At 38.2% G+C, this 16286-nt stretch overlaps 1 protein-coding gene across 1 annotated transcript in view; it reads right to left on the bottom strand.

The window, feature by feature from the left end:
* The window catches only part of gabra4 (gamma-aminobutyric acid type A receptor subunit alpha4), a 37765-nt gene extending 22347 nt beyond the window's left edge, over nucleotides 1–15418 (bottom strand). The window contains exons 1-6 of the mRNA XM_083561604.1: nucleotides 14600–15418; nucleotides 14255–14373; nucleotides 9697–9764; nucleotides 8822–9042; nucleotides 8107–8189; nucleotides 5209–5343 (exon numbers count right to left, since the gene is read on the bottom strand). Of these exons, the coding sequence (XP_083417730.1) occupies nucleotides 5209–5343; nucleotides 8107–8189; nucleotides 8822–9042; nucleotides 9697–9764; nucleotides 14255–14373; nucleotides 14600–14694 (721 nt within the window). The 5' untranslated portion in view covers nucleotides 14695–15418. The remainder of the gene's footprint in view (nucleotides 1–5208; nucleotides 5344–8106; nucleotides 8190–8821; nucleotides 9043–9696; nucleotides 9765–14254; nucleotides 14374–14599) is intronic.
* Nucleotides 15419–16286: the final 868 nt, after the last annotated feature.

Genomic DNA, 16286 nt, shown 5'->3' on the forward strand with positions numbered 1-16286 from the left:
TATATATATATATATATATATATATATATATATATATATATATATATATATATATATATATATATATATATATATACAGTGAGGAAAATAAGTATTTGAACACCCTGCTATTTTGCAAGTTCTCCCACTTAGAAATCATGGAGGGGTCTGAAATTTTCATCGTAGGTGCATGTCCACTGTGAGAGACATAATCTAAAAAAAAAAATCCAGAAATCACAATATATGATTTTTAAACTATTTATTTGTATGATACAGCTGCAAATAAGTATTTGATCACCTGTCTATCAGCTAGAATTCTGACCCTCAAAGACCTGTTAGTCCGCCTTTAAAATGTCCACCTCCACTACATTTATTATCCTAAATTAGATTCACCTGTTTGAGGTCGTTAGCTGCATAAAGACACCTGTCCACCCCATACAATCAGTAAGAATCCAACTACTAACATGGCCAAGACCAAAGAGCTGTCCAAAGACACTAGAGACAAAATTGTACACCTCCACAAGGCTGGAAAGGGCTACGGGGAAATTGCCAAGCAGCTTGGTGAAAAAAGGTCCACTGTTAGAGCAATAATTAGAAAATGGAAGAAGCTAAACATGACTGTCAATCTCCCTCGGACTGGGGCTCCATGCAATATCTCACCTCGTAGGGTCTCAATGATCCTAAGGAAGGTGAGAAATCAGCCCAGAACTACACAGGAGGAGCTGGTCAATGACCTGAAAAGAGCTGGGACCACCGTTTCCTAGGTTACTGTTGGTAATACACTAAGACGTCATGGTTTGAAATCATGCATGGCACGGAAGGTTCCCCTGCTTAAACCAGCACATGTCCAGGCACGTCTTAAGTTTGCCAATGACCATTTGGATGATCCGGAGGAGTCATGGGAGAAAGTCATGTGGTCAGATGAGACCAAACTAGAACTTTTGGGTCAGAATTCAACTAAACGTGTTTGGAGGAAGAAGAATGATGAGTACCTTCCCAAGAACACCATCCCTACTGTGAAGCATGGGGGTGGTAGCATCATGCTTTAGGGGTGTTTTTTTGCACATGGGACAGGGCGACTGCACTGTATTAAGGAGAGGATGACCGGGGCGACGTATTGCGAGATTTTGGGGAACAACCTCCTTCCCTCAGTTAGAGCATTGAAGATGGGTCGAGGCTGGGTCTTCCAACATGACAATGACTCAAAGCACACAGCCAGGATAACCAAGGAGTGGCTCTGTAAGAAGCATATCAAGGTTCTGGCGTGGTCTAGCCAGTCTCCAGACCTAAACCCAATAGAGAATTTTTGGAGGGAGCTCAAACTCCGTGTTTCTTAGCAACAGGCCAGAAACCTGACTGATCTAGAGAAGATCTGTGTGGAGGAGTGGGCCAAAATCCCTCCTGCAGTGTGTGCAAACCTGGTGAAAAACTACAGGAAACATTTGACCTCTGTAATTGCAAACAAAGGATACTGTACCAAATATTAACATTGACTTTCTCAGGTGTTCAAATACTTATTTGCAGCTGTATCATACAAATTAATAGTTTAAAAATAATTTATTGTGATTTCGGGATTTATTTTTTTAGATTATGTCTCTCACAGTGGACATGCACCTACGATGACAATTTCAGACCCCTCCATGATTTCTAAGTGGGAGAACTTGCAAAATAGCAGGGTGTTCAAATACTTATTTTCCTCACTGTATATATATATATATATATATATATATATATATATATATATATATATATATATATATATATATATATATATATATATATATATAAACTTGCAATCAGAAATATTCAACCCCCTCATCTCAATAGACAATACAGTGATGCTGATGAAAGATAATGAAAATAAATAGTAAAAAAAAAAAAAGTTGACTTAACTTTGAAATTCAAATTAAAATTGTAAGTCTTGTAACACATGAGCATGTGCAGTATTATTCAACCCCCAGCTTCAGTACCTTGTGGAGCGCCCTTTAGTTTTTATAACTTCTAACAAGCGTTTTCGATAAGTGCTGACAAGCTTCTTACACCTCTCGATTGGAATCTTTGCCCATTCTTCATGTGCAAAAGCCTCTAACTCAGTGATGTTTGACGGCTTCCGTGCTGCAACTGCCTTCTTCAAATCCCACCAAAGATTTTCAATTGGATATAAATCTGGTGACTGAAAAGACCAGGACACTCCAGCATCTTTTCCCCAACCAAGCTTTGGTTGATTTGGAGGTGTGCTTGGGATGATTGTCTTGCTGGAAGATCCAATGATCACCAAGGTTTAATTTGTCAACAGAAGGCATCACGTTCTTCTTCAAAAATGACTTGGTATTTCTGGGAATCCATGATGCCAGGTACACAATCAAGATTGCCAGTTCCTGCCGCAGAAAAACAGCCCAACATCATTATTGACCCACCGTGCTTGACCTTTTGCACGCCAGACATACCACTGGTCCATATGTCCAAAAAGTTCCAGTTTGTTTCATCAGTCCATAGAACTGTCTCCCAGAACTCTGTAGTGTCATTTATTCCTCCTGGCATATTCTAGTAGACTCCTGATGTTCCTTGAAGTCAAGAGTGGAGTGCGTCTTGGGGTCCGGCCATGAAGTCCTTGATTATTCAGTGTACGTCTTATAGTTGCTACTGAAGCACTTGTACCAGCCTTCATCATGTTGTCCTGTAGCTGTCTTGCAGTCACACAGGGGTTTTTCATAGCTGTCCTGACCAGGCCAGGCAGGTTTTCAACTGTTGCATAAGTTTAAAAATTCCTTATAATGCTCCAATTGGTGTCTCTTGGAATGATAAATCTTTTGGAAATCTTCTTATACCCAAGGCCCTTCAGATGTGATGAAATAATCTCCTCTCTCAGCTTTTGTGGAAGCTCCTTTGTCTTTCCCATGATTGCAACTCACCTTGAACACCTTCATAGTCGGGGTTTATATATGCATCACAGCAGAAGCAAATGAAGGATCGTTATAGAGTTCCCAAAGGCTTAATGATGTTTTAGCTCCACTTCAGGCCATAAAAACTGTCAGAAAGCTTTAAAAACAACAATATTATATGGGGGTTGAATAATTGTGACATGGCGATCTTAACAAAATATACTGTTAGACAAAAATAATACATCATACATTTTCTGTGTTGATTTAATGTATCATTAAACTCATTTTAATGTATCTTTGTAAACTCATTACAAAGCCATCCAAAGCAGAATCCTGCACTTTGAAAAGATTTTTATTTATAAATCCTTATTATTTATAAAAAGTATTATATATATATATATATATATATATATATATATATATATATATACATATATACATATATACATATATATATATATATATATATATATATATATATACAGTGAGGAAAATAAGTATTTGAACACGCTGCTATTTTGCAAGTTCTCCCATTTAGAAATCATGGAGGGGTCTGAAATTGTCATCGTAGGTGCATGTCCACTGTGAGGGACATAATCTAAAAAAAAAATCCAGAAATTACAATATATAATTTTTAAACTGTTTATTTGTTTGATACAGCTGCAAATAAGTATTTGAACACCTGTCTGTCAGCTAGAATTCTGACCCTCAAAGACCTGTTAGTCTGCCTTTAAAATGTCCACCTCCACTACATTTATTATCCTAAATTAGATGCACCTGTTTGAGGTCGTTAGCTGCATAAAGACACCTGTCCACCCCATACAATCAGTAAGAATCCAACTACTAACATGGCCAAGACCAAAGAGCTGTCCAAAGACACTAGAGACAAAATTGTACACCTCCACAAGGCTGGAAAGGGCTACGGGGAAATTGCCAAGGAGCTTGGTGAAAAAAGGTCCACTGTTGGAGCAATCGTTAGAAAATGGAAGAAGCTAAACATGACTGTCAATCTCCCTCGGACTGGGGCTCCATGCAAGATCTCACCTCGTGGGGTCTCAATGATTCTAAGGAAGGTGAGAAATCAGCCCAGAACTACACGGGAGGAGCTGGTCAATGACCTGAAAAGAGCTGGGACCACCGTTTCCAAGGTTACTGTTGGTAATACACTAAGACGTCATGGTTTGAAATCATGCATGGCACGGAAGGTTCCTCTGCTTAAACCAGCACATGTCCAGGCACGTCTTAAGTTTGCCAATGACCATTTGGATGATCCAGAGGAGTCATGGGAGAAAGTCATGTGGTCAGATGAGACCAAAATAGAACTTTTGGGTCATAATTCCACTAAACGTGTTTGGAGGAAGAAGAATGATGAGTACCATTCCAAGTACACCATCCCTACTGTGAAGCATGGGGGTGGTAGCATCATGCTTTGGGGGTGTTTTTCTTCACATGGGACAGGGCGACTGCACTGTATTAAGGAGAGGATGACCGGGGCCATGTATTGCGAGATTTTGGGGAACAACCTTCTTCCCTCAGTTAGAGCATTGAAGATGGGTCGAGGCTGGGTCTTCCAACATGACAATGACCTGAAGCACACAGCCAGGATAACCAAGGAGTGGCTCTGTAAGAAGCATATCAAGGTTCTGGCATGGCCTAGCCAGTCTCCAGACCTAAACCCAATAGAGAATCTTTGGAGGGAGCTGAAACTCCGTGTTTCTCAGCGACAGGCCAGAAACCTGACTGATCTAGAGAAGATCTGTGTGGAGGAGTGGGCCAGAATTCCTCCTGCAGTGTGTGCAAACCTGGTGAAAAACTACAGGAAACGTTTGACCTCTGTAATTGCAAACATAGGCTCCTGTACCAAATATTAACATTGACTTTCTCAGGTGTTCAAATACTTATTTGCAGCTGTATCATACAAATAAATAGTTTAAAAATCATACATTGTGATTTATAGATTTTTTTTTTTAGATTATGTCTCTCACAGTGGACATGCACCTACGATGACAATTTCAGACCCCTCCATGATTTCTAAGTGGGAGAACTTGCAAAATAGCAGCGTGTTCAAATACTTATTTTCCTCACTGTATATATATATATATATATATATATAGACACTCAAGTTTTATATCCCCACTAAAAAACATGCTGCACGGTATTTCTCATTATATCTGACATATATTTATTTTCCTTTCCTACAGTGTCCCAAGTGATTTATTTTTTTTTTTTTTTACAAACTTTTAAATTATTACTACATTAAACCATACAGTAAAAAAGTCCTCAGTTCTATACTTTTTTGCAGCATACGGTAATTTGTCATTTTGTTACAAAGGTTCTGTGCGTGTACCTGTAATAGACTTGACTGTTTCACTGGAGACCGTATGTCCAATCAGATCGTACTGAACAAGGCTGGACGATTCATCAGGAACTTCCACTGAATCCTTGGTCCATGTGTAGATCATCTCAGTCTTAGGGTAAGCATCTGGAAAACAACATTTATTTTGAAAGAGATGGTTGGAGCTAGACAAAGTGAGTCACAGCATTTTGTGTGTGTGTGTGTGTGTGTGTGTGTGTGTGTGTGTGTGTGTGTGTGTGTGTGTGTGTGTGTGTGTGTTATTAGGAAATCACCGCAGAGAGAAAAAGGAAAACTAAAAAAAAAAAGTAAAAGAAAAAGTGCTGATCTGTTGTAATGTCACAGTTATTTTGGGGGTTGAGCTTGAACATGGAGTGTGTGTCAATAGCAAATAGAATTGGTGGACAAAGGAAAATGAGGACGGAAAAAAAGATTTTCTCAGATGGTGTGGGTGAGGTATAGGTAGAGATTTAGCATGGAGTGGCGTACGTGTCTCTATATCAGAGTGTGAATGTGTGAATGTGAGTATGGTTTAATTTTAGATAGTACAAGATAAGACACATGATGGTTTGACTTGGTTCAGCCCTGTGGGTTCGTTGCAGTGTCACAATCTTCAGCGTGTCCCTGATGTGTGTGTCAGCCGGTGTTCCAACGCAAGTAAGGACTTCACACTCAGCCACATACACAGTGCGCTGCAATTACCGCTACACAAACAAGCATGAAATGAGCAATCATAGAAAACCAGGCAGAGCTCAGTAGCAGTGCAATGCACCAGAGGATCACACTATACATCAAAATCCAAATGAGGGGTTGAGTATATGTTGAGAATTTTGGTCTGATAGACCTGTCTTTCAGCTCCCATAGTCCCAATTCAACTGTCCTCCTTTGAGACTGTCCATCTTTTTCTGTTCTCTTCCCTTGTCTCTCTCTTTCTCACTCTCTCTCTCTCTCCACAGTAGTGTGATGCAGAGCTGAAAGAAAGCATTGCTGAAGCAGAACGAAATACCCGCCAACAGTAATAGGGGTGTGTGTGTGAGGTTAAAGCAGCCATAAAAGTGTGCATTCAGAAAGGAAAGAACTTAATGTAAACATAGAAAGCATTAAGTTTTGCCCATTCAAAAATGGGCAAAAAACAAAATAAACAAAAACAGAGGAAATCCTGGGTACAAAAGAGAGAGTATGAGCAAGCAGGAGCTGGAATAGGTATAAACTGTCCTAGGGGCACAAAAAAATATCTGTAGTGACCTTGTCAGCTCTGCAGGATTCCATCATCTCCCTGTCTGCCTGCTTTCCCTCAGGCCTATACAAACGAGTCAGGTTAACTATTCTCCCAAACCGAGATTAATGAAACCTCCTCTTGAAAAAACAGAACTTGTGTGTCCTCCTCTACAATGTCACAATCTAACGACTTGGGTAGCAGAGGGAGGGGCTATGAAAAGCCTCTCGCCAGCCAAGCTTTTCTTTTCCCCCATCTCCTGGACTGATTTTATCTACAAATCTGTCGGCTTGGCGAGATAAAAGCACCCTGCTGTACACCAACCACAGATTCCTTGATCAGAGATTAGTTCCCCTCTGCTTTATAGCTTTCCTTTTTTTTGCTGACTGACCACCATAGACACAGGTGCTGATAAAGTGATTCTTTGTTCAGATCTAATTTGCATCTATACACTCTTATAAGGAAAGAAATGCAATTAGAGGGACTGATTCAAATTTCTGTATGTGACAAATGAAGATAGAATTGCAAAAAGGACAACCATAAAATTCACTGGTGCTTTAGAGAAAACATTTTGCTTTCATATCACATTAGTGCCCCTAATTATGATTCATTGTAAATACTGTCTATTTACTAGCCATCATATTGAGCAATTTATTAGGGATAGTTATACTGGTGGATGTATTTTAGGCAAAACTGTTCATGCTTGGACAAGTCTGGGTCTTTATCCTGTCTTTTTTTCACTTGTACATTCCCTACTCTGTCCTTAATTAGCAGCTTCTCTCCTAATGGTTTGTAGCCTCACAGATGGCCTGGACCTCACCAACGGATTTCAGGCAATGCGTACAGTATCTGTCATAATAAGTCGCATAAACTGTCAGAGCGCTAGAATGTTAAATATATAGTATATTTCAGTATCCTTCAAATTTTTTTTTTTTACATTTTAATGTTAATGCTAATTTATTTCTAAAAAGTTACATTGCTTCACTTAACAAACTTTTTTATTAGTCAAGTCAAGTCAAGTTTATTTCTATAGCACTTTTCACAACAGACATTGTCTCAAAGCAGCTTTACCGAATTTAACAGTTAAGGTGAACGATGTGTATTTACCCCTGATGAGCAGCCATGGCAACTGTGGCAAGGAACCTTGAGAGGAACCAGACTCAAAAGGGGAACCCATTCTCATTAGAGTGAAATCAAGAGTGTGATTATAAATCTTTAAGCAATACAGAACACTGGAGAGTGAGAACTAACATGAGCACTGGAATGTGTGATTATGAGTAATGTCCTTCCTAAAGTCTTATACAGTCAACACACACTGTGTATATATATATATATATATATAAATAATTTATTTAAACTATCATTAAGAATATTAAATTAAGAATACCCCTTGTACATGTATGCCGTAAGTGCCTCGTCATGACATTCAGTGTTGTTCATTGGTGTTATTCGGATCAGCACTACCCACAGTTTAGTGTTTTCTCAGCTAGAAGTCAGTAAACCGCATACACTTATTGCCTTAATGCAATAGCAACTATTTAAAGTTCGAGAAGTAATTCAGCAATACTCATTAGTGCTTTAACCAACAGTAATGGGAAAATTTGTCATTATCATTAACTCCTGCGCAACCCTGCTGCATCTAACCGTTTGCATTAAAAACAAAATTCAAAACTTACAGCTGCCAAACTTAAGTGGACAGGAATGGCCATCCATAGGAAAATCCACTAGCTTCATTGGACACTCTGCACTGATTGTCAACCTGTACAGCAACACATAGAAAAACAAAATGACACTTAGCATAACACGATGACTATGTATCATAAAAATAATACATAGCCACGAGTTAGTATAGCTAACACAACGCAATCAGTTGTGTGAAAGAAAACAATAAGGAAACATTTGCGCAAACAGGAATATGTGGTTTTTTTTTGTGTTAATGTGCATGGCAGTATACATGTTTTACATGCACGCTTATTATAACTAAAGGTATCTTTTCCCTAGAGTAGAATATTTATTTTTTAATAGCTTGACAAAAGAAATTGTTAAACTCTGTATGTATGAGCACTCCATATGTGGTCGCACTACCATGCTTTACTATATCTTACTAATCCAAGCATTAGGATCTCGTTTCACATATAAATAAATCACAGCCATGCATTTACGTTTATTAAATATGAATGCCACCAATGAGGTTCTACATGCAATAACTTACTGCTAACGAAAAACATTTTTCAAATATATCCAGTAGAAAAAATTGCTTTTTGTTAGAATTTTTTGTACATTAAATTTTTGTACATTAAATTTCTTTAATTTATTTCTTTTTCATATTACTAAACCACAGAATAGATATTTATGCATATAATTTAATCCAAGTATTTTATATATATGCACCTCATGGTGTAAAGGATAGTGCCATTTTTCATTATGCGGAACAGTTTATTCGGGGCAGTCATGTTGTGAGCCACAGATCTTTTCCCGTTTCTGAAAAAGGTATCAGGAGTCCACACTTTGGTCACCATCAGGTTGTTCAGCCGCAAAATTTCGATTGGTCCTTCATATCTTAGTCGCCGGTCTTCCCATGTCTGTCTGAAAAACACATCTATTGTGTACTCCTAAAAAAACAAGAAGAAGAAGAAGAAGAAGAAGAAAATAAAGATTTAAAGCAACCAGTTATAAGCTTATAAACTTGTAATAGCTTGACATTTACATTCTAAGATATTTGAAGTTGCATCAATGGCATCAAATTGGTTATTATCAGTGTGTGAAAAGACAATTAATCATGCTCTCCCTCTGTAAAGCTCTTCTATAAAGCATTTCGTTCTAGCCACTTGATATAAATAGAACTGTGCAATAGTGCATTTACGCCAACATCACACTTTACAGCACTGATTCCAAGATCTCACACATTTCACTGTTGAATATTCACTATAGTACATGTTGTTCAACTGACAAGCTGATTGGCTTGATAATTAGTTTGTTGACAGTTTACTATAAATACCAACATTACATATCATATATACACAATATGACAGGTGCTGTGTCAGCACAAGCCAAAACTGACACATATACATACAAATTAACAAAAAAATGTATTTTAAGATAGACATATACATGATACAATTCCTACACGAAAGCTACCGCTAACCTCCAGAATCCGAAAAGCTTTTTATAAGGTCACAAATGTGACATTTAATTATGACAAATACATGGTAAAATAAAAAAAAGACACATTCCAATGATTGGTTTTCATGTTAATGCATACATACCATTTCCACATCAGATACCGGGCCAAAACTAGTGACGTAGATATCAGTCTTTACCTCAGTTACTGGACCTATAAAAGGATGGGCACCATTAGAAATTCTACAACTGTATACAATTACTTTGTTCTATGTAACATCTGGATACCTGTTCATTAAAACATCAGTTAACCATGTACCAGCAACACAATGCAATAAATCATGTAGGTTAAGTGCTTCAATTACTCTTCACATGCAGCATCAAAATAGGGAAAAAAGTGTGATTTTTCAAGACATGGATGCTAGAGACAAATGGGCTGGTTTGATTATTTCAGATGCTGCTGTGCTCCTGGGATTCCTGCCCATCCCCTTCAACAGTCGATATTTTGTGCATGCTGAAATTATTTTCTAACCATGGCTGTAAAGAATGATTATTTGAATTACTATACTCGTCCTCAACTAGGACCACTTTGGCCATTTTTCTTAAGCCTGTCTTGTTAACAAGGTGTTTCCATGACCAGAATTAATGCTCACTTAATGTGTTCTTGTAACATTTCATACTAACTCTAGATACAACTGTGTAAAAAACCCAGGAGATAAGCAGTTTATAAAATACATAATCCAGCCCATCTGGCACTAACAGCCATGCCACAATCAAAACACAGAGATCACATTTACCCCTTGTTCTGATTTTTGATTAAACATTAACTAAAAAAATCTTCTATCCTGTATTTGCATGATTTTATGTATTCTGTTGCCACTTAATTGGCTGATTAGATTAGTGAACAAATGAGCAATTGTATAGGCATTCCTATTACATTGGAATGTCTGTGTTTAAAAAAAAAATACTATTCCTAATGCTTATAGTTAACCAAAATGTTTACAATATCAACGTTCATTTTAATATTCAGCTGCTGGTTTTCTTTAATACACAAACTTAAACCCTTCCCTGAAGATTACTTAACATGTGGCTTGGTTTATGAAAAAAGGAGTTAATTGGCATAAATACATAATGCGCTAACTTTGTCTGTCATTTTTATCAGGGCAAATTAGCCCCAGAACTCTTTTAAGCACATCAAGTTCGGTTCCTCAATTGATTGCTCTGAAAATGATGATTATGGCTCTGTATCTAACAACAAAACCTGGCATCCACACACAAAACAAAAGCTCCTGAAGTTAGTTCTCACATCTCACATATGTAACCTACAACATGCTTTTGCCATTGCATAATTATTTGGGTTGCAGGCATTACGAACTGAACTGAAATCAAACATTAAACAAATGGCTGCAGAAGGCACACACTGCATCATTACCCTGCCAGCTGAATGTTCTGAGAAAAAAACAGATAAGAAGAAGAGGCAGACAAAAAAGCATGGCTGCCAAGTTGTACAGTAAGTACCCTCATAGCCAATGTTTGCACCTAAATGCAATTTAGTTCAAGCCCTTCTAAATATCGCCAACAGAGGCCAAATCTGTTCTGAGCATATGAGTCTCGATGACAAAAAATCATGCTGCAATTCTAAAAAAAATTACAACTTTATCTAATATACATAGCAAAAAACGCCTAAAAAAGTGAAACCTGATGCTGAACACATAAAACTAAACACTCTGACTATAAATTAAGTCTAGTGGAGTAATATGATATAGCTTCACATTGTAATCAATAGGAACTACTATTTATTAAATGTATTTTTGCTGTTACTTAATAATGCATTTAATATATTAACACATTAAAATGGCTCATATATGAGTTGCTTACAGCACACTAAAAACATCTATTGGTTATTTATCTTCTTCTGACACATTTACAGATGTTTCCATGCACATGTCCACATCTTAACTGAATTTCTCAAATAGTAACCAGGAAAATGCAAATTATTGTTTGCCCATCATTGTTATGTGAATATTTTGAATTGAGTGTAACAAGATTATGTAACCAAAAACCTGCCAGACTGCCAACAAGCATAGAGAGAAGGGCATACATGCTTTCTTTTGCTACATCATCGTTTCATCATCACCAAAAAAAAAAAAAAAAACAGTTGTTTAAATAATAAAGATATGAATGATAAAAATAAAAACATATATAATTGTTTATTTACATATCTGACTTGTTTAAAATTGTTTATTTATTCCTATTTAAATTTTGGGGAAAATTATTGGAAAAGCAATGCATTTAAATAAATTCTGACTTCTCTGAAACAGTCAAAGGTCCTGAGCGTAGCCTTGTAGAGGTGCGCCTGTCAGGTGGAGTTGGGATGCACATGCACACTTGTCTAGTGAAAGGAGAAATGCACGAATGCTGCATACAGCAGAGTGAATGCATAAAAAAAGCTTCATTACACTTTCACCAGTCGACCGGCACTCAGCCTTTTCTAGTTTCCAACAGCAACAGAAGCAACAGCAGATCATTGCAGTGGAAATAAAAGAAGCCTTTAATAAAGTTTTATAAATTGCAAACAAAATTAAAGTGAAGTGGGCCAGGACAAAAATCACTTAAGTCGACCAATAACACACTGATAACCTCTATGTGAACTTGCTGGCAATTATCTGACAGGTTAAAAAATAAATAAGTAAGTCTGCATAAGTACAGTATTTATCCTCATTGCTGTGAAATGAAAACAGTTATAGGTTGCTAATAAGGAGACACACATCATTAGCACAGTCTGTGACTACCTGAGTTTATTGCTCTATATCGCCTCCTAGTGGAGTAACAGAAACTTGCTATTTTTCAAGTACAATTACAATTCAGAATATGTTAATTTATAATTAATATTTGGTGTCTAGAAAATGTAGTCACTCTGGACATATATCTGACATATCTGGTCTCTACTTTGTGTATAATCATAAATGTTTAACCAATATTAACCCAAAAACAGGGGTAAAACCTTCACAGCTACTGATGCACACTTCTTACAGGATGAGGTATGTTTTTTCTATTAGAAGTTAGAAGTGTGTGGTGTGTGTGTGTGTGTGTGTGTGTGTGTGTGTGTGTGTGTGTGTGTGTGTGTGTGTGTCTGTGTGTGTCTGTGTGTAATTAATGTATATATACACAATATCTTACTACTTACAACAGGTTTTCAAGAACCTGGTTCTGAAATACCCCCTGCCTGGGTGGTGCTTTCCCAACTTTGGCTGAATCACTTTCATTTATAAATAAGCTGATTAGTCGAAATTGGTGTTTTGGGAGAAGAAGAAAAAAGCTGGGATACACTGTCTTAAGGACAGCCAGTACTCCAGAACCATGGTAAAGAACCTGTGATTTACTAAGGCTCAAGGGCACTTGATTTAAAGTAGCACTAAGGGCGAGTTGTTGGCAGATGTAAAAGTAATGACCATGTATTCTTGAGTATGCATGTATGGCTGTGAACAAAGCAAAACCAAAGCTGAGTGGCCAGGCAGTATGTTACTGATTGACCACCATGCCAAGGGCACAAGCAGAGGTGTGCATCAGGACTGAGATCTGGCGGGACCTATGAAAAATGTTGCAGGAGTTGTTTATTTCATGCAGGCTGCGTGTGGCAGTCAGATATGAAGCTGAATAGGCATTTGTAAGTGTTGATAATTGACTTATTGTGGTTAGGGTTGCTGTAATTAAAAAATACAGATTTGTTTAGATTTTGGGAAACAGGACCAACTGAGGTCAATAAAACCTATTATGACCAGCTACAAATATAAATCAGAATTTATGATGTGGGTGGGATTGGTCAGTTATGTTTGTGGGAGCTGGATAGGTCAAAAATGACTGCAGGTGCAGATTGAACTAGACAAGTGTCTGTGGGTGCAGAGGGGATTGGTCAAAAGAGTCTGTCATTATTAGCAGGACTGATCAAAAGGGTCTGTGGAAATTGGTGGGATTGGACAAGACTGTCTGTGAGTGCTGGTGGGATTGTTCAAAAGTCTCTGTGGGAGACTAGCAGGATTGGTCAAGGGAGCTAGCAGGATTAATCAGGTCTGTTTGTGGGAGCTAAGAGAATTTGCCAAGAGTTTCTGCAGGTGTGCATGAGATTATATGAGTGAATAGAGTGGAATAAAAAAATGGTCCAGCACACACCTTCAGGCAGAACCCCAAATAAAAAGCTCACATGTGCACCTGCCCTAGGTAGCCTGGACAACCTGTGCATACTGCCACAATTGTTCCAAGGGGCATTAAACATGTCTCATCCCGATTACATTAGAAATACAGAAGGCACCAATCTATACAGAGACCACAGCAGGTCCTAGGTTTCAGCTCAGACAAACCCTCATACCCAAAAATCACAAGCTGTATTCTAATGAACACTTCAAGCCTTCATTCACCCATGTGAACTTAATTTTGCATTTTTTTTTACTAGTTTAACACTGGATTTGATCATGCAATACATTCTGCAAAGATTTATGCTGTAGAACCAGAAAATTCAGAAGGCTTTACTGTGACAGCCAGCATCCTCCACGCAAAAAGAAGGAATTGTAGGCACTGTAGGTCCGAATAGAACAGGGTATACATTTTAGATCAAATTTCCTAATGAACAACTTTTTTAAGTGTTATACACTCTATTAAATTACCTAGATGTTCTATGTTTTTTTTAAATGAATAATTAATACGTACCGCCGAATCCAGGGCGCAGTCTGTTGTCATAACCCTCCAGAAGTTGGTCTAAGATCTGGGTGAAATTTTCAGGGTATAACTTCTCATCCTTCTTTACCTGACCTGAGATTTTCTTAATGCTGCAAACGATACGCAAGACAAACGCGTTAGGATGCGCCTTCAAGCCGCATGCAAAAGAAAAGGGGGATACAAAGAAGCCAATATCTTTCTCTGTCCTTATAGACAGCTGAAACAGTGCAACTACACTTCAACTCGGGTCATATGTGACCCGAGGTTGGGAACTCGATATTAGATTATGGTGGCAATTAGCGAGACGCGAGTGCGCAACGTGTATGTGGAACTCACCAAGCCGAAACGCACAGAAAGTAGAAGAGTGTGGAAATGTAAGTGGGGCACATCGCAATCACCGTCTCCTTCTTGGCCGAGACCATCTTTTGCATGCCATACTTCAAGCTCCTTCACATTTCCAAACGTCTTGTCCCAGGGAATGGCAGCAGGCAAGAAAAAGAGCGCATCCGCACCAAATGCACTAATACCATCACCCCAAATCTTTCGATGGCCAAAATGAAAGAAAAGCCAATCCCCCTGGAAAAAAAATCTGTCTAAAGTCCCATTTCTTCACGCGAGATATAAATCCAAAGGTAAAACTCTGGCAGTGTGTAAAAACATCCTCAATACGGAACGGAGATGTTGCAGTGCTGGAAACTAGGCTGGGAGTCTGCAGTGCTTCACGCGCGCAATGAGAAGGAAGCAGATAGCAGTGAACTCAGGCGCACAGCATGCCAGATTGGACCGGCTGTTCCTAATCCAGTCAAGGATTTTAAAAGCCTCCAGGTTCATTATAAACCAACCCAAACGCAACTCTGGGTTGCGATACATAACCGATACCAGGGCGAAGGCAGTTTTTTTATAACCCCGTTATGACTAAACCTACCCCAACTGGGAGTTAAACCGCCCAATCTGGCAACTCTGAGTTTGGGGTAATTGCGCGGTATAACAAGACACGCCATGGCTTGTTACTGCGTGAAAACTTTGGCTTCGTGTTAATTGATGCACATTCTTACAATCAGAGGTGTCAGTTTTAAAGTGAGCCTACAGGTATTAGTCAGTGTGTAATAAAGTGTTTGAGCTACTTTCCTCAATGGATTTTGGTGCATTATTCCTGTATTCTAAAAATAAATAAATAAATAAATAAATAAATAAATAAATAAATAAATAAATAAATAAATAAATAAATAAATGGTGACTTTGCCACCAAATACTCCAAAGCACAAGTCTGGGCATGGAATCAAAAACACCAAGGGGTTTGTCTCATTTTCACAATCTCAAATGAAACACACACACATACACACTTTCTCAAGTACAGTCACATTGTACAGTAACTGGCACAGTGCATGCTGCTTCACAGATTTTTGGTCACCTGGGACAGGAGAATGTATTCAGATGGGCGTGTGCGTGTGTGTGTGTGTGTCACCATCAATAAAAAAAACAGTATGTTGGCGTTCTAAGGTACCAATCTTCACTGTTGACTTTGCTCTTTGCAAGGCTTATTTGAGTGCCACGTTTAATCCTAGCAATGATAGAGGAAAGTTAATTAACACCTGCAGGCTGAACACGGAGTCACATTGGGAAGATTGCAGAAGTGCTATCTACGGTTTCCAATCAGCTGGGATTTTTTTCCACGTATATAATGGGGAGTGAAAAGATACTGAGAGAGCACAGTTGCTCAGTGAGTTGCTATGTAGAACAGCAAAATAGGCTGTTTCAGATGAACAATTTCATTGAGTTGGAAATACTAAGATTGACCAATGTGACGCCACAATATAATATACAGAGCGGATGTGGTTTCACAGTTAAAATTGTAGATAAAAATAAACCCAATTGAGACTGTGTGTGTGTGTGTGTGTGTGTGTGTGTGTGTGTGTGTGTGTGTGTGTGTGTGTGTGTGTGTGTGCCATGGCCTCATTACTCTAAGACAGTGTGTCTGAATCATCTTCCTGAAATACCACCACTCTACACATGTTGGTATTTT

The sequence above is a fragment of the Silurus aristotelis genome (genome assembly GCF_946808225.1).
Source record: "Silurus aristotelis genome assembly, chromosome: 14".
NCBI lineage: Eukaryota > Metazoa > Chordata > Actinopteri > Siluriformes > Siluridae > Silurus > Silurus aristotelis.